General features: G+C 33.4%; 1 protein-coding gene across 8 annotated transcripts in view; it reads left to right on the forward strand.

Annotated features, from left to right (window-relative positions):
* fzr (fizzy and cell division cycle 20 related) overlaps positions 1-20120 on the forward strand; it is a 218067-nt gene that overhangs the window by 68819 nt on the left and 129128 nt on the right. For all 8 annotated transcript variants that reach the window (XM_090409798.1, XM_090409806.1, XM_090409805.1 and 5 more), the window contains one exon: positions 3143-3259. In XM_090409798.1, the coding sequence (XP_090265924.1) occupies positions 3143-3259 (117 nt within the window). The remainder of the gene's footprint in view (positions 1-3142; positions 3260-20120) is intronic.

Consider the following 20120-nt stretch of genomic DNA (forward strand, 5'->3'; position numbering starts at 1 on the left):
CTGTATACATTGGTAGATCAGCAAATATCTATAGGGAGGGGCTTATCCTATGATCTAATAATGCTGATAGGGTATTCATGTTGGTATGGCAAGAATATATATGGGTTGATTGAGCAGTAAATCATCTTGTACAATTTATTGTTTTATGCATATTTCTTTTATATATATTTCATTTTCTTTGTTTTCTGATAATTCTTTTATTTACTGATGATCTGTGTTCTTTACATAGTATAATATATATTTAAAATAATATATATTCTTTTCATCCATTTTATTTTAAAAACTTACAATATGTATTTTATTTATTAATACTACTACATCATTATTTTAAAAGTAGTATATTATTCATATGTGGGAGTCGTATTAAAGCACATTGAATAAACGGGATGCTGTCCATCACAATTTATACATTATCCAAGAAGGTGACAGTATATTGTCACCTTCTTGGATTTCTGATCTGCCAATTTTTTCCACTATTTTCTAAAAATTTTCAATAGCATTCTCTGCAGCACTTATTGACCTTGAGTGATGTAACTTCCATTTTGCTCAACTGATAAGTTTTTTGCTTTTTCATGGCATGAACATATTAATCTATTCATTCATCCATCCACTTGATACCTACCTTATTCAGCATTTTGACCTTTGGAAATCCATTCACATACTGATGCTTGTTATTTATCTCTTGATTAGTGCCCAAGCAGCATTCATCTCCTTCTTTCTTAACTCCTTATTTATCTCTTTATCTAATGCAGTGTTATAACTCCAGGCTGTCCTCAGTTTTTATTAATCAATGAACAGATACCTGAAAGCACCTGCTCATTACATCACACCAAAACATGGTATGAGCACACATTTCGAAAAGGCCTGTGAAATTCTTATCAACCCCTCCTAATCTTAAAAATAATGGTGGTTTAAAAATCCCAACAATATAGATACCACATATTCTACAGACATAACCATTTGTTCCAAGAGTTCATTATAAAGTAATGACTATAGTAATATAGGATCTTGGCCTTAATATAACAAATACTTATGATAAATTATTGATTAGGCCACCAATGTTGCTGTATTTAAAGTATTAATAGGAATTTGTTCTGTGACAATGTTATGAATATGATATAGCTTTGATCTAGTTTTTTCTAACTAGCAGTTAAGCCAGTAGAATAGTGGCTGATCAAATCATTGCCACTTTGGCATACTGTTTGAAATGTAATATAGCTCGTCTTTCTATATGTGTATACTCCAGATGATGACCTTAATATGAAAGTTGAAATGATACTGCCTAACTCCAGGCTGTCCTCAGTTTTTCTTAATGTTAATTTTTCTCTATGTTAATTTTACTAGATGACAAAATTAAAAAAAAAAATGTTAACTTTAAATTTATCTCTAAAATTATGTATTTATGTATCTATTTCTTCATCAGTTTCCATGAAACCTGATATTCAAGTTTTAATAAATTTGACATTCTAGTTTAAAACGCTAAAGAAAGGGTAGCTTGAGTGGTTACTTTTTAAACATGTCCATGCCAGACTCTCTCATACCACATGTCACACTAATACAGCATGCATGAATGCATTAAATACTTCCCAATCCTGTTTAGAATTGGGGTTTGAGAAGTTATCACTTTGTGCTGATAATTTTTCTCACAGCTACTACTCCTACTGGGTTTTACTCTATAGATATAGGCATCAAATACAGTTAACAATTGCTGTAGCAAACTGGTAGGTAACCAAGTATGTTTTATAGCGGGATATAGTTTGCTATTGTTAATTTTCTTGAAAAGTATTATGCTTATGGGACTTTGGTCAGGTCTTTCCAATAGTTTGAGTGATTTGTTCTAATGATGTTTACTGTAGTGAGTTGGTTGTATTCCACATGTACATGTATTCTCATTTAAAAAAAAAAAAAAATGCCCACTGGTGTCCATCTGCTGCCATTCACTCACTGCAGATGCAATTCCAAACAAATGATTCCTCATTCTGTTCCCTTTGGCTTCTTTCAGCCATTTTATCAATTTTATTGATAAAACTACTAACGTCTTAGTAGTAAGATTTTGCTTTATTTCCTATAATCATGTTGTCAGTGATAGTAGAGTAATAGGTAACAATATTTTGACTTTAGGATTATTCAATCAAATGTTGCCTACTCACTCAGTATTTTTCTCTTATCAAAAGACATTCAAAATTCATGCATCTATAGATCTCTGTTTATAATCCATGTGATGTAATGCTGACTAGATATTTTCATCTCTTTAGAGCTGTGTTTAAAAAGATTATTGATGGAGAAAAAAAAAGTTTTATACAGTCATACAGTGATATTGTGAATACATAATAGCAATTCATTATATGCCATTTCCTGCTGAATCAAGCATTTAAAATAAATTTTAATAGCAGTTCTGTTCATTTCTTGGTCAATAGTTCCAGTGTTCTCTGCATTCTTTTAGTGTTGTGGGGGGATTGTGGGGCAGATATTTTGCTAATGATATAATATTGACCCATAAATATATCTGTAATTGCCAGTATGGTTGACCATACAAATGGATCGTATTACCACTTTGAAGTTTGAATCCCTCAATGGCATTAAAATTCTTTATGCTAGTCTGACTTGCAAGAAGCTGAAACCTATAGCATATTTTAGTAATGTGGATAAAGTAATAATGGTTAAATAATCTGAACTCATTCACTGGCCATGCAATGAAACTCAATTCCTAAAACTCTATTACCTAGACTTTCTCCAACATCCGTCTATGTTTTGTTAACATGATAAACATGATAATAGAACTGGATGAATTGGAATTATTTACCACCCGAAGACTTTTACAAATGTACATAATTGTTTTTGAAAGTCTTCAGGTGGTAGACAATTCTGATCATCCAATTCCATCATATTACACTGGACTTTTGACCAATAAATGAATTGAGCTGATATTAAAATTTACTTTAATTGCTTGGTTCAGCAACAAATGGCATATAATTCAGTATCACTGTATGATTGTGTAAAACCTTCCTCTTTTTTTTTAAATCTGATATATTCTAATACAGATAAAAGTATAATTATTGTGGACTTCTTTTAGTATCAAATAAGAAATCACAGAAACAAATTTAGCATTTCATATAATGTAATTCTAAATTTTTCTAAGCAGGATTCCTACAGCAATAACTTAACTCCCACTAAGTCTCCTTCTAAACAATATTATGGAGATCGATTTATTCCTTGTCGAGCAGGAGCTAGCTGGCAAACAAATTTTTCCATGTTGCAGGTGAGTGGGAACTATAGAAAGTTAATATTTAATGAAATACTAGTTTGACCTTTGCAAAAAAGGATGATACAGTGGCGAACAAATTAATCCGAACAAGCCAAACTTTCGTCATTTTTTGGTGTTGGTTTGGTTTTTGTTTGAGTTCAAAATAATTTTGGTTTTAGTTCACTATTTTGGTTGAGTTCTGCGTGTTTTAACTGTTTACAATGTTTATTAATAGTGTTGTGCATTTTTAATAGTGTCATCAAGTTGACATTTGTAACCTTTTCATTTTGTGTAGCTATAAAATGGATACATTTCCAAGAATGAGTTCATAAATATGTACTCTTTCTCAACACATGTCCATGACTCAGCCAAATTGCCAGTGATTGTGGTGTTGGTTTCAGTACTGTTAATGTGATTTTAAAGAAGTCTACTGAGACAGGTATCTTTTCTCCTGACACAAAAGAAAAACTACACTTAAGATCGAAAAGCAAAATGAATCCGAGATTGTTTGCTATAGACTTAGAGACTTGGCAACTAGTGGGATTAATGTTTCTGACATGACAGTCCATCAAACATTGTTGGTTTGATGGACTGAAACAGGGAAGAGTGCCTACAGACCAAAAAAAGGAACAACTGTTGATGACGACTATGCAGAAAAAGAGGCTCCAGTGGGCAAAAGTGTACAGTGATTGGACTGGTGAGAAGTGGAAGAAGGTCATATTCTCAAATGAGAGCTAGTTCTTTGTCCAAGGAGATCGTGTACCCTGTGGTCGCAAATCAGTGATGGAGAAGACTTCTCCCGCCCATCTTCAACAAGCTTCCAAACACCCAGCTAAAAAAGATCTAATCTTTAGAGGTACCTGTGGCATAATTAAAATTAATAACTTAACACGTATAAAACCAACAGTAATAACTTTAATGAATTAAAGGTACAAATATTTCATACTGAAAGTAGAAGTACATCATCAGTATAGAAAAAAAACAGTTAAAGGAATGGAATATGAAGTACAGAACAGTTGGTGGATTATCAATTAAAATTGTTGCTGCATGCCAGAAAATTAATATTAATAAAATATTATTAAATAATTCCAAAAAACTATTTCTTTGATGGTTGCATAAGATAAGAATCTCCCAAACTTTTGGGGGAGAGACTCATTTCGATTCAAATTCGGCTGATGTAAAAGGGCTTCACAACTTTCTTTAAAAAGGCGTTCATATTTAAACTTGCATCTGTGGAGGAGACAAGCTTTATCCCACTGGATATTATGTTTAGTGTCAGTGCTATGTTGTGCTAGACTAGACTTGTGAGGTTTCATGTATTCGATATAATACTGAAGTTCCTTCATTCTTTTTTCCGCAGCAATGCCTGTTTCTCCCAAACTATGATAAATTACATTCACACGGTATCTGGTAAACACCAGCTAATGATAGAGGTGCCAGTTTGTCTTTTGTAGATGGCAACGAGTGAGAAATTTTGTTGATAGGAAAATATGTGGGAATAAGATGATACTTCAAAATTCTGCCAATATTATTATTATTACAAAACACCTCCAGGGAGTCCAAAGACTCATCGCGGGAGGGTACCTACTATACAACTCTCCTTCTCCACCAGCCACAACTACCTTCATCTACACCAACGCCATCTACCGCCGACCACTATCACTAGTATTTTCACATACAACATCCATGCCCACAGTGGGATTTGAACCCGCAGCCTTTTGGCTGGAGAGCGCATACGCTAACCACTCGGCCAACCAGGCCGGCAATAGGTTCTGAGATGCCTGAAATATAAGGGATTGGAACTCTACAGTCTGTTGAAGAATCCTGGGAACATAGGAGTCAATTATCTGCTGGATTTGATTAGGGTTGTAACCATTAGATTCTATTAATTTTTATAGTGAAAAGTTCTTGTTGTAAGCTTAAGGGGAAGGAACACACTTTGTGCTCTATTAATTAAAGATTTGATAACACTGATTTTTTGAGAGGTATGATGAGCAGACTTTTGATGAATGTATCTGCCAGTAAAGGTAGGTTTTCGATAGACACTTGTTGACAAAGTACCAGAGGATGTGCATGTAAGGAGGATGTCCAAGAATGGTAAACTACCAGCTTTTTCTTTTTCCATGGTGAACTGAATGCATGGGTGAAGGCTATTTATCTGTTGTAGGAATGTGGCAAGTTCCTCTTCAGCATGTGGCCAAATAGCAAAGACATCATTGACATAACAAAACCAAAGAGAGGGTTGGGGATGAACGAATGAGAACAAGGTGGCTTCCATGTGTTTCAAAAAATAGTTTGCCGAAGGTGGAGACAGAGGGCTACCATTGGCAGTACCTTCAACTTGTTTGTAGATCTTGTTTTTCCAGCTGAAATATCCTGAATGTATAACAAATTCAAAAATCTTTGGAATATCTGGAGGGTAATCATCATATAGTAAGTTGACAGTGTCAGCTAATGGAATATTGGTAAAAAGGGAAACAATAGCAAAACTGACTAACAAGTCAGACTCTTTGATTTGAACATCCTTGATTTGTTCAAGAAATGGTGTAGAATTTTTGATGAATGTTCAGTATGGGCAGTTAATGAACGTGACAAAAATTTAGCAATTCAATAAGTGGGAGAGTCGATGCAATTCATGATGGGTCTTACTGGATAACCTTCTTTATGGATTTTTGGGAAGCCATTTAAACAAGGAGTTCTTCCAAAATGAGTGCGCAGTTTATCAACGGTGTTTTGATCCCAACTGATAACTTTATCAAGCAACTTATTTAATTGTTTAATTTGTGAATTTGTAGGATTATGATTGATTTCTTGATAGGTGGAGGTATCTTGTAAAAGGCAGGTTACTTTTCTCTCATAGTCAGCTTTATCCATGACCACTACAGCTTTTCCTTTATCAGCTTTTGAAATAGATATTTCACTATGTTCTGGGGTTGTTTTACACATGACAGTCCAGGATCAGTTGTGCCTGTTGACGGTATGATGAAAAGTGACCAGTACATAAAAATATTGGAGAAAAGAGTGGCCCCACAGATCCAGAAAGACAAACAACTCTCTTCCAGCATTATCTTGCTCTATGCCATACATCAAAAAAAGTGAAAGTTCCTCAAAAACCACAACATCCAATTGCTTCAGTGACCAGATAACTCTCCTGACATTAACCCAATAGAAAATTTGTAGGTCATACTGAAAAAGAGACTTGGAAAATTAAATTGTGATATAAAGGTTAACTTAATACAATCCATTATAAAAGTATGGTTTCAAGATGCGGAAATGAGAAAAATGTGTTCTGCATTGGTAGAGTCCTGCCTAAACAAATTAATGAACTTATGGGGAAGAGAGGAGCACATATAACTTATTAGTTGGAGTTTAATTTTTGTGCTTATTTTCTTGCAGAATTAAAATTTTTCTTTAAAATGTGAATATTTGAATTAATCTGTTTGCTACTGTTGTGATGCAAGTTATTGTCACTTTTTTTTGTTAAATTTTAGTAGGTGTGTATTAGTATTAATTTCATTAATATAAAATGCATTGATCTGATTCTAAGATGCCATCAATTATAAAATGCAATATTTTCAGTATCACCAAAAAGGACAAAAAATCATTACATCAGAATACAATTCATTGACAATCTCTAAATATCAAACATTTACCCATAATATGTAGTAACACTCCATACGTATACACACTACATGCAATGCTGTACATGTATTTTATGTACTCCATGCACATACACTTCATTTGTATAGTATTATTATCAGTCCCAGTTTATCTTTGGAGTCTGATTCTTCTGACTTATCCTTTTGACTACGGTTTGTTGATGTCCACTTTTTCCCACAAAATATTGGTCTCTGTTCCATCTAATACATTGCTGTAGAGTAGTGTTTCTCAAAGTGTGGTAAGCATACCTCTGGGAGTATGTGAAAGGTCTGCAGGGGTACATGGCAATTTTCGGCTATGCATCATTAATGCACGGAATCATTATTAAGAAAAAAAAAGAATTAATTTAAATGTATATATTTCTTAATAAATTATATATATATATATACACACACACACACACACACACACACACACACACACACACACACACACACACACACATACAGGTAACCCTCGTATAACGCAGTACTTATACATGGTCTACAAATTGTAGTACCCTTGTTGAATGTGGTACTTATACAACGTGCGGTTTCGATATAAGACGGTCTACAAACTGTAGTAACCCTTTATCTTTTCATATATTTTTCAACGTATGACTTAAAAATCTAATTTTATCTTTGTTAATTTTGCGTCTGCCCGTATTGCACATGTAGTTATAAGTACCAAATTTATATTAGGGGAAATACCCTTTAGCACGCATACACCTCAATTGTTTATTGTATGAAGTGTTTATCATTGAAAATTGTCTTCATTTTCTCACAGGAAAGCGCATTAAAAATCATAAGAGTGTTAATCTCAAGCTGAGTGCTTTATTTTCTGGTGAGTTATATACAATATGTAAAGCTTTTTTTTTTATGTAAAAAAAAAAAAATGTTTTTATAGTAATGGCCACTTAGAGCACTTTTGTGATATTGTTGAAAACGAAATTAGTGAATTAACTGATGGGGAAATAGATTTAAATGAGGAGGAACTGGTACAATTAATAGATGAGATTGAACCAAATGGCAGGGAAAGTTCTGCCGAAGATTCTGATTGTGATGAATCCGTTAAAGAATTCAGTTTAAAGAAATTAGCAGAAGGATTGGACTTGGCAAGAAAGTTATTTTATGGATAATGATCTCGACGGAATGTACAGGAAAATTCATGAGACAGTTGGATATTTGTTTAGCTCCATTTTATGAACTTAATAAATATTTTCAGCATAATAGTAAGCAAGGTCTTATTACTGACTTCTTGATAACCAAACCAGCCGAAATATGCAATGAGAATTATACTAATGATGTCCAAGAGATTTCAAGTGATGACGATGTCCGTCCACTCGTAAATAAAGAACATCTACGAAATGTTAGTTTTGAAGAGAGTGATGACAATTAAAATATACACTTATTTTATTTTGCCTAAAACATTTTTGTATTATGTGCAATGAAGTTTACGTACAATTTATAATTTTTTTTATAATTTTATACTATGTATTTGTTTCATAGTTTATTTGGTTTCTTAACTTACCTGAATTAAATAAAAATATTTTTTTGTTGGATATATCATTGTGTATATAATCTTAAAGAAAAACGATTTCAGAACCTAACCCTACTTTTCTATGCGATCTGAGTCTTGCATAACGTGATTTATATAACTCGCCATTTTTGTTTAATCTAACATCTGCGTTATACGAGGGTTACCTGTATATATTGAGGAGGGGAAAAAAAATTAAATTAGGTATGAATTCTCCTACTCAAATTGCTAGTTACTATCGCCCCGATGTCAATGTTGGGGCGATAGTAACTCGCTTCCTGCAGTAAATAACATGCCCTCCACAACAGCTACTATACTGTAGACGCATGGAAAAAATTAATTATAATATTTACGGCTATTTTGCCTGTTTCTGTTGAAAAAAATTAGTTTTATTATGTCCCTGAATAAGGTACAGAGACATTTGCAGGCTGTGTAATATATTTCTCAACAAATTGCAATTAGAGGCAATTAGAGGCAACTGGGATAAAAACGGCACTAACTAACTAATGAATCGCATGTCCCATCCCACAGAAACTGCTGTATAGATTCAGCAAAACCATATGGTTTTGTTACACCATCCTGTCGTGAACATGTTAAAACTAAAAAATATATAGTGAATGTGTTTCGGGTATTATGGAATTCGGTTGAAGAGAGTTAGCATTTCAACTCAATTGTTGGCTTTCTTTTGTCTTTGGGTTGTGCAATCTTTTTTTAATACCACATCAATCACATGCACATCTTCATATCTGCACTATCTCTGCTGGCCTACAATTGCTGTCTGTTTAGTGCTCTGCTTTCACTTCTCATTAGTCATTTGTGAAGGATTGTTCATTACTTTCTCAAGTCTTGTAAATTACTGGTCATTTTTGCTTGAAATAATGAGAAAGATGATGAAGCTATTTAGGTAGATTACTTTGACTATGCACACAAGGAAACCTCTCTCGAGGCCGGAAGTAGTGATGGCGAATAGGAGCTCTTGGTAAGTCATGCTCATTCTCAGTTTTTTTCTGAAAACTTTAGTTTTCGAAAATCCCCACATATATCTTGCACCACTATTTTTTTGCTTTAATTTTGGGGGGAAAAAAGCAAATACGAGTTATATTGGAGTAAATATGGTAATTTTTTTAGCTTTCAAATACATAAGTTTGGATCATTGGTTAAAGATGATTTATAAAACGCATGAAAGAGAGCAATATAGCAGATACAAGTAGCTGTAAACAACAAGAAAATGTTGATATTGTATCCCTCTCATTGATGATGAATTATTTAAATTAAGTAAAAATTTATAGTATCTTTATAAATTTTGTTCTATTAAAAATAAATCATATTTTTTTGTTTGCATGTACATCTAAATTCAAATAAAATAGACATTCACAATGAAATACTTTTTATTTATTATTACTATTTTGATAAGGGGTACTTGGTAATAATGAAAATTTAAGAAGGGATACACAGATATCTGAATAAGAGCATTTCTTAAATTAATGTTTCACTAATGTTTCTGGTATTTTCTTCCATGCAGTTGACAAATTCTACAAGTTTTGATGGAAGCATCATTCTACAAGTTCTGATGCTGAGATTATCTGCTTCAAAACGTTATCAGATGTCAAAGGAAGGTTTACAGACAACTATTTTTTGAGGAAATTACAGCATAGATGTAACTAAAATGAATTTAATACTTCAAATATTTGGCAAAGTCAAATTGCCATCATCAGAGAACACATTATAATAAGTGCATGCAGGCACCACACTAAGTAATAAGACTGAAGCATGTGTTGTAGTAAGCCTAAATCCTGAATAATGTCCCCTAGTGGGCTAAAATGGTCTTCTGTGAGAGATTTTCAAATTTGAGTCCATTTCATCCAAATAAGTTGTTTTTTAGGTAGTTTGCAAAGGCAGAAGCAGATTCAAGAAAAAGTCAGCAAAATTTATATTTGCTGCGATGAAGTAGACAAGCATTCTTTCAGCATAACCTATGGCAGGTGTTCAAAGCATGGTCAGCAAGTCTTGAGTTGCCATATGATGGAAATGGATATAGTCCTTATGTTTATCAATTCTGATGTTGGCCGTATTGCCTGTTTGGCCATAGTAGCATAGTTTACAACTACAAGGTACCTGGTTAACACGTTAAAGGTTTAGGGACCGTGGCTGGTCTTTGGAGTGGATAAGGGGGGGATGCTAATTTTTTATATGGTCTGTAAGTGGTTAAAAGGTTGTATTTTTTTAGGGTTTTAGTTAGTTTTTCAGATGCGCTTTGGATATGTGGAATAGTGATAGCTTTGGTGTAGGCTCTGTGATGGAGAGTTGAAGAGGATGTGTGGTTTTGAGGTTTTAATATTTTTTGGATATGGTGGGAATTGTAGCCACTGTAGTGGCTAAGAAGGCTCTGTGAATGTTCAGTTGAGTGGAGAGGGTACTATTATCTGAACTAATTAATTTAGCCTAGTATATAGAGATTTAATAATACCCTGCTGTTGGGAATAGGGGGATTACTGTTTGTGAATGTATCCAGACACTGTATGTGTCTGGATTTTCTGTAAAGAGAGAATACCAGGTATCCATCAGACTAGCATATAATAAAAAATCTCTAGGAGGGGGAGCATGTTATTTTTTTTTTTCTTTTCTAAGGTGAACTGGATTTGGGATGTTGATTTTTAGATATGTTGTGGACTGCAGACACCAGCAAACAGGAGAAAGAGAGGTGATTGAGACTTACAAACTTCTGAATAGGTCATACAGGATTTCAGTTGATGGAATTCTTCAATTTATGGAGGTGGGGAAAGGACAAGAGGGCATCCTTGTAAGCTGAAAATGAATGTCACTAAGAAGTGGGTGAGGGCTAGATTTTTTTTCTCATAGTGGTGCATGATTGGATGGATTGCCATTGGATGTTGTGTGTGCAAGCAGTATGAATGAATTCAAGAACAAGTTGTAGTAATTGGCTTTATTTGAGCCCCTAACTCCCTCGAGGTCTCTCTTAATAATAATAATAATAATAATAATAATAATAATATTAAAAAATATGTTGAGAGCATCCAGACCACGTAACCAAATTGAGAATGTATCAGCAATGTGTAGCTAAACAGTGGGGCAGAGTTTAAAGCTTTTTCTTCAAAAGTTTCCTTCATGTAATTATCTGGGGGGGGGGGGAGTGGAGAGCTCATGGCTGGCCCCATGTATTTGTTTGTACAATTTGCCTTGTCAGACAAATTATCACGAGTTCATAGTAATATTTTGTTCTTATATAAGGCTCAAATATATCAGGTGGAATTTCAGCTCGAATAAGGTCAAGTGTCATTCAGTGAAACATTGGTGAACAGAGAGGAAATCAACATTTTCCATAATGTTAGTGTGTTTGGAGTGCGAGGTCAGGTGGAAATTCAGCTTGAATAAGGACCAAAGTGTCATTCATTGAGACATTGGCGAATGGAGAGGAAACAACGCTTGCCATAATGTTAGTGTGTTTGGAGTGTGAGGTTTCTATACTCTGTTTTAAAGTGGGCTAAGATTTATGTGTAAAGGGGTTACCAGTATATTAAGTAAGCACTTCAGCTAATTTGTATGTGGGTGAATCATTGGCATAACTACACACTTGCACATAAAAAAAAATTTTTACAGAAGAAATTATGCAGAGCAATATGAGTAGGAAGGCTGACTATCTGACTGGATGTTCCCAATACTGACACAAGCTACAACTGAATCAGTCTACTCAGATCTTGGTCTTCCTCCAGGTCTCTTTCCTGTCATCATGGCAACAAACACCTGTTTTGCTAACTTTTCCTCATCCATTCTATTTAATTGGCTATACACTACCTTAGATTTACTTTTATAATTTACTGGGGTCCAAAATCAGAAATGATGGTAAATGTGAAGATGAAATTAAAAAAAAAAAATATATAGTCATGGAGAAAAAAGCAATGTTAAAACTTAGAAAAATTGTGAAAGATAAATTGTGTAAGGCCACAAAAGCAATACTATTTACATTAGCGATGTATGGATGTGAAAGCTGGATGATTAAGAAGAAAGATAGAAAGCAAATTGATTCATTTGAATTATGGGTGTGGAGGAGACTGTTAAGAATCTCACTAACTGCAATAATGACCAATAAGAAGGTTTTAGAGAATATAAAGACAGAATGCTCCTTATAGGTGATTATTTCTGAACAGAAGTTGATGTATTTTGGTCATATTATGCAAGTTTATGAATCATTGGAAAATACAGTTATGTTGGGGAAGATTGTGGGAATGAGAAGAGGAAGACCACAAGAGTTGGATGGACAACATAAAAGAACTTACCAAGTTGAACTTAAAATTACTAAAATAAAGGGCAAGAGGCTGAGTGGGATGAAGAGCCTTTGTTTGCAGGTCATCAAGAGTCAAATATGAATTGAGAAAGAAGAAAGCTACTGACATTTTTTAAATTTTTTTTTAAGAGCTGTAAGTTGAAATGATGTGTTTTCCTAACACATCATGATGTGTTAGGAAAACACATCATGATGACAGAGGCAGATGGAATAAGAGGAAAAGAAGCAGATTCGATGAGGTTGCAGTTGTACTGAAAGGAGATGTTGGACAGCTGCTACTCATGTTTTAACAGGCCTAACAGCAAGTGGAGGAATGTTTTTGCTAATTCGATGGAGCAGTGACCATGGAAGTTCCTGTAGAAGAGACACAAGAGCTGAAACATTGTGTCTGTGAGATAGTTTGAAGTGAGCCCTGTGATGGAAGAGTCATATGAGCCAAACTGCTCTTCTCTGGACAGCACCAAGCATTTTAAAAGAAGTTTTTAAGTGCACCACCCCAAATGTGTGAACAACATTTTAAAGGTAGACAGATTTAGGATTTATATAAGGGTAGTAGTTGTGTGGGTAAAATAGATTCTTGGACAGAAAAGAATGGCTAGTTTTTTAGAAGCTGAGGAAGCTATTGATGTAATGTGTTTGTGCCAGGAGAGGCTTAAGGTAAATGTCAGTCCAATGAGAGATAGTTCATCCTGTCTTGTGGTGTGAGTGTATTACTGAAGATGAGGTAAGGTGAACTGAGATCCCTTTTGTGAGAGGAAAGGCAGGACTGCAGTTTGGTGGCATTGGAGGTGACTAGATTATCTTTATCCAACTTGAAGGATGGTATGGAGATCAGTGTTTTAGTCACTGGTTGCAGTGATCTTGATGCAAGGGATGTCTGGGAACTTCATGATTTGTTAAGAGTAGGATGAATAGAGTGCTATCATCAGCATAGCTGTGGATAGGATTTGTAATGATTTAGTGTAGGTCATTTATGTAGAAGAGAAAGGAAGTAGATGAGAGAACAGAGCCCCGAACACTCTTACATTGGTGGCAAAGCTCGAAGAGAGGGCAGCATCCATCATGACAGAGAAAGTTGGATATCCAGTTAGAGGATGGCAAGCAGACCAAAGGAAGGCAGTTTGCAAAGCAGTCCTCATTTCTCTGAACCTTTCCATGACACATGTCCAGTGGAGTGTGATGTAGGCTAAGAAAAGTAGGTTATCAGCAACTATCAGAGAAATGAGATTACTACTCATTCTGAATCATTCCTATAGTTGCGAGATTAGATGATCTGCATGGAATACACAGCAGTATATCATAGGCTTTTACAGCCTTGGCAAATTCATAACTAAGGCCTTTTAATAGTGTGACATTTTCAATACTTGGTGAAATCTTGCCACTGGTAGTCTTGGTAGCTGCCTTTTCTTAAACCACTGGGAATACAATTTAACAAAGTTTAAAAATTTGTGTGACAAATTATAGACCAAGATTTAAACATTATACTACAATATATTAGAATTTTTTTCCTTTTAATTCAGTGCAGTGGGACAACATCTTGATGTTTTGTATTAAACAACGAAGAAATTCTCCGATTTTTTTTTTCTAAACTAATTTGACTTAAAACTGACCTAATCAGGAATAAAATAATTATTTTCAAAAAAATGAAACTGCGATATGGATAAATGATTCGAATACATACATTCAACTTACATAACTGGAAGTATTTAATTAAACAAACTTTAAATTTGGACATGGCGGCATGTGTACTTCACTGCAGATCACTGTATAACAACACGGCTCCCGACATGGGAATAAACTTTTATCAATTCTTGGTGGTTTAAAAGCAAAGTGCAGTGCATGTTGTTTATTTCCTAAAAGATGGTAGTAGTTTAAAAATGAATTAAAAGCACAGGTGTTGACAAGATGCTAGGTTATTTATATGGGGAGAATCACGGGAGGTAATGATTGATGATGGAGAAAATCCAGTGTGCCAAACTAATCTCTTGCATAATATATCATTGGTCATTTGACTTGAAAGTGTTAGAGACATTCCAATATTAAGTTTTGTTTTTTTTTTTTGAAATATTACTGTTTGATGGAATGAGTTATGTTTTCTCCTAGAAAGCTGTATTGATATAAGTGAACTGGCACAGCTTGTAGGGGAAATTGCATCACTTTCCACCAATACATTTCTGAAGCTTTTTATTTTGCACTTAATCACTTTTGACAAAACTTGCAGTGCTTATGCTTTCATTTAAACAAATACAGTATAATGAGAAGTAAATCCAGGTAAGTTTCACAAAAGCAACCAGTTTTTGTGTAATCTTATATTGATTACCTTATATTAGCACCTAATCATCATTATTCAGAAGTAGGGAAAATCTAATTTTTAGAATTTATTTGCAAAGTCATGATTTTTCTTTCATTACGTTACACATCGTGTTATTTTAGTTTAGCTTACTTCTAAATAAAAAATGATTATCAGTATTGAAAAGGGGAAAAAGAATGGTAGTGAATAATTATTTGACTCCAGGAAGTATTTCTAGAATAATAAAGAACTGTCTGACATACCCTATATTGCATAGCTTATAGCACATATGTATAAGCTCACCTATACATATGTGCTTTGTGTATCAAACTTTTTTTTTTCAGCCAAACTCATGGGAAAATTTCAAAACTGCTTTGTACCTGTCATTAAAAAATTAACTTTTAAATACTAATTTAAGCACATATTTTCATATGCCGAAACAGCACAAACATTCACAAATATATAAATACTTAGCTAGAGCAGTTATTTCAAACATGTTATTTTTCTAGTTTCGAAAGACATTGTATTAATTGATTGCATTAACAGGTATGCATTGGATTGGCATTAATTTACAGTAAATTACCACTGAAAGAAACATTATTATTATACTGAAATATATTTCCGATGTTTTATTCTTTATTTCTTATATATTGCAATAATTTAACAATTTTATTGTAAAAAAATGGTGTCTATATTAACATTAATGCATAGAATATTCAGAATTAATGTTATAATTAATGAAATGAAAGTATTTGTCATAGCACTGTAAAGGATATCAAGTAGAAGGAAGATGCGTTTAAATCCTTTGATAATAATTATTATATAATAATAATATAATTATTTTACATATGTATAATTTTGATTTTTAGTGGAACCTGTGGCATAGTAATTAAACAATAAAGCAACAAGTAAAAACCACAGTGATTAAAACTTTAATTAGTAAAAGGACATATATCGCACTAAAATTAATAGTGCATCTTCAGTGTTTGTAACAGTAATAGGAATGGAATACAAGCAAAACGTTCGGTGGATCACCTATTAAAATACAAATATTACCGCATGCTAGGAAATAATAGAAATAACAATTTAATCTATTAAGATAAATGGTTTTTTGCATAGAATTCTGAAAAAGTATCAATTGATTCCAACATATATTCCTATTAACAAAATTTCTTCTTTATTATCTTCTACAAAGGGTAAACTGTCTTCTCTATCTTTGGCTGGCGTGTACCAAATACCTTGCGAATGCAATGTCTCTTATTTTGGACAAACTGCCGTTCTTTGGAAAAAAGAATAAAATGAACATCAATATTATATTGATTATAACAAATCTCTGAAGTCTGGTCTGGCGCAGCACAGTATTGACTCTACTCATAGTGGCCAGTGGGATAAAGCAGTTCTCCTCCATAGATGCTGATTCAGATATGAACACTTATTCAAAGAAAGTTGTGAAACTATCTTATAATGACCGAATTTAAATAGAAATAACTGTATGTCTCTCTCAAAGTTCTGGGAGACGTTTATCTTATGTAAAAAAAAATTTATCTTAATAGATTAAATTTATTATTTCTATTATTTCCTAGCACGCGGTAACAATTGTATTTTAATAGGTGATCCACCGAACGTTTTGCTTGTATTCCATTCCTATTACTGTTACAGAGACACTGAAGATGTACTATTAATTTTAGTACGAAATATCTGTCCTTCTACTAATTAAAGATATCACTGTGGTTTTTATGTGTTGCTTTATTATTTAATCTGTATAATTTGTATTGAAGCTACTGTGCAACTAATGTTTACTGTTTTTCAGAGCAAGAGAGAGGCTGACTGGCTGGCTGGCTGGGTGGGTGAGAGTGGGGGGAATTGAATAAGTGTCAACAGAATTAAGAGTTCATTCCTTATGTTTATTAGCAATAAACATTTCACTTTCCCTCATTTGTATACAATACTTAAACACCATTTATTATGCAAAATGTGTGAATTTTAACTTAGATGTTATTGTTGACAAGGGAGGTATGAGAACACTTCATTAGTTAAATTAGTTGATGGAAGACCACTGATACCTTTAGCATTTTTCTAAATATCCACAGTGATGTCTTGAATACTTTAAATAACAGTTTTATTTTTCTAAAAACAAACTAATTTCTTATTGTCAAAAAGGAAGTATATACTCAAAACCTACAGGGAGTAAAACATTATGTTGTAAATTTGTCATATTCGTAAAAATAAACTGCGCTTCTTGGCTGTGTATATTTCTTGTATATTTATACAGGTAAAATACACATTGCATTAATTTTTCATAAAACCCGATTTATATTATTCATCTTTTAAGTTGAATTATGTAAGTAAAATTACATAATTCTGCTATATATAAATTTTAAATTATACAGTCGCATGTTCAAATTATTAATAATGATGAAAATGATCTAATTCTTAAATGAAATAATTTTAATGTACAAATGTTTGTCATATTTTATAATAGTGTGCAGTGTATTATTATTAAATGCCTGATAACACTAAGTGGCGAGGAAATTAATTTAATTACTTAGAGTGACATAGGATTAACATCAGTTACTTACCAATGTCTACATTCTAGCAGAAATTCCAAAAAATTAATTGCTCTCTACCTGTTTGTTTCCAAGCATTTTAAATTATACAGCCTACAGATTTTCTTTAGAACAGTGAATAGGAATTAAAACTCTATGCTAAGGAACAGGATATATATACAATATTCATCCAAACTTTATTTGCTTCCTCAGCCTTAAGTAAAAGGCTGGTTATATTCCATTGATTCGAGCCCTTCCCCTAGAGCCTATGAGTTGTGGAAATACCTTCTGAATATGAATGCTGTGCCGAACAAAATGGCCATTTGCAGCTTCCCGGTTTTTAATTCATCTAATTCGAGTGCTTTTAGATGTTTTTTCAATGTTTTGGGGATGGTGCCTAAAGCACCTATTATTATGGGGACAACTTCGTTTTCTTTTGCCAAATTCATTCAACTTCAACTTGCAACTCACGATACTTTGTAATTTTTTCAGTTTCTTTTTCGTCAATATATCCTTGTTTTCACTTTTTTCAACCACTGTTATATCAGGTATATTACACTCCAGGCTTTTGTTAGTCTGGATTTTGAAATCCCAGAGTATTTTAGCTTTTTCATTCTCAATCACTTTTTGGTCAACTGTATGCTTCCAGTAGTCTTTAGATACTTTAAACCCATACATTTTTACATAAATGCCAGTGAATTATCTTGGCTACATTATCGTTCCCTTTGCGGTACTCAATTTGTGCAATTTTGCTGCACTCACTTATAATGCGGTCTACCATTTCTTCCTTCTCTTTGCACAATCTGCATTTGCAGTCTTCTTGAATTTTTTGGTATTTTTGCCTTCATGACGTTAGTTTTAATGGCCTATTCTTGTGCTGCAAAAATTAACGACTGTTTCTTTCTTTAGTGCTCCATTTCTCAACCATTGCCAGGTCAAGTTGCTGTCAGCGCTGTCCTCTATGCTGCGAACATATTTTCCATGCAGTGCCTTACTTTTCCATCTTTCAGTTTTCATTTTTACTTGGTTGGTCTTGTACTCTAATTTTGTCTCCACTGGTTTAAATAAAACCCTCTTTCCTTACCTCAATTAAAAATTTTTCCATTGTTTGCTGCAAATAATCATTCAGTTTTGTTTTTCTTTGACAACTTGCTTTACTGGTAATAATCCTCTGCCTCCTTTTTTTACATGATAGGTAGAGCCTATCAATGTCACTGCAAGTATTGAGAGTATGGTGCATTGTCATTAATTTTAGAGTTTTTCAGTCTAAATTCTCCATCTCTAGCTGGGTTCATTCAACAATGCCTGCTGAATATCTCAGAACAGGTATGGCCTAGGTGTTAATTGCTTTTATCAAATTTCCAGCATTAAGCATTGACTTAAGGAGTTTTCTTAGCTGCCTTATATGTTTTGCTCTAGTTTTTTCTTTGATCTTATTCTGCAGAATTTCTGATGCTTATAAAATTCCCAAATATTTGTAGCTATCTTCGAATTTTATTACCTTGATTTTTTTGCTATTGAGCAGCTCGATTTCGTTCAGGTCTTCAAAATTTCCTCTTGTTATTCCAACAATTGTGCATTTGTCTAAGCCCAAATACATTGATTTATCTTAACTGAATATGTGCACAGTATTAAGCAATGATCGAAGTTCATCCTCTGGTTTTGTGTACAGCTTCAGATCAACCATCTATAAAAGGTGAGATATCTTTGCACTTTTTTGCCCAGTTTGGTAACCATGAGCAGTTTTATTTAAAATTCTAGTTATTGTTTAACAATAACAAGTTAAACAATAAAGGAGATAATGGGTGTCATTGAAAAATACCCCTTTTTATTTTTACTTCCCAAATTTTTCTCTATTCAGAACCAACATTGTTTTCCAATTTTTCATTCTGGTTTGCATAAATTTTTGTACGTTTTCACTAATACCGAATAGTTCTGTGCATTTTAAAATCCAACTATTAGACACGGAGTTAAATGCTTTTTTATAATCTATCCAAGCCATATGAAGACTGGTTTTTCTACATTTTCAATTTTTCAGAATCATTTTGTCAATCAGTGATTGGTCTTTTATGCCTCTTGAATTTTTGCTACTACCTTTTATTCATTCGGAAAAAGAGAATTTGCTTTAAGATATCTGTATATTTTGCCAGCTAGTATGCCTGTGAACAGCTTAGAAGCTGTTGGCAAGCAGGCTATTGGTCTGAAGTTTTCTGGCTTTGGACCATTTTCGTTATCCTTTATGATCAAAAAACATTTTGCCTGATGTGAGCCACTCTTCTTTGCTTTGGCCTTCTAAAACATCGTTAAACTGGTTAGCAAATCTTTCATGTAAGCCTGTCAGATATTTCAACTAGTAGCCATGTAATTCATCCTTCCCTGGTGTTGACCAATTTTTTATCCTTTTAGCTTGCTTTTGAACCATTTCAATTATTTTCAGTTGATCCATTTTTCGTTCTTGAGATTTGTTCATAATTTGTTCAATCCACTTTGCCTTATTATTGTGTCTCTTGGAGTTGTCCCATTGGTTTTGCCATTTTCTTTGTCTCTAATATTTATATTTTC

Source organism: Typopeltis vanoorti, chromosome 20 (genome assembly GCF_054136105.1).
Source record: "Typopeltis vanoorti isolate ZY-2024b chromosome 20, IOZ_Tvanoo_1.0, whole genome shotgun sequence".
NCBI lineage: Eukaryota > Metazoa > Arthropoda > Arachnida > Uropygi > Thelyphonidae > Typopeltis > Typopeltis vanoorti.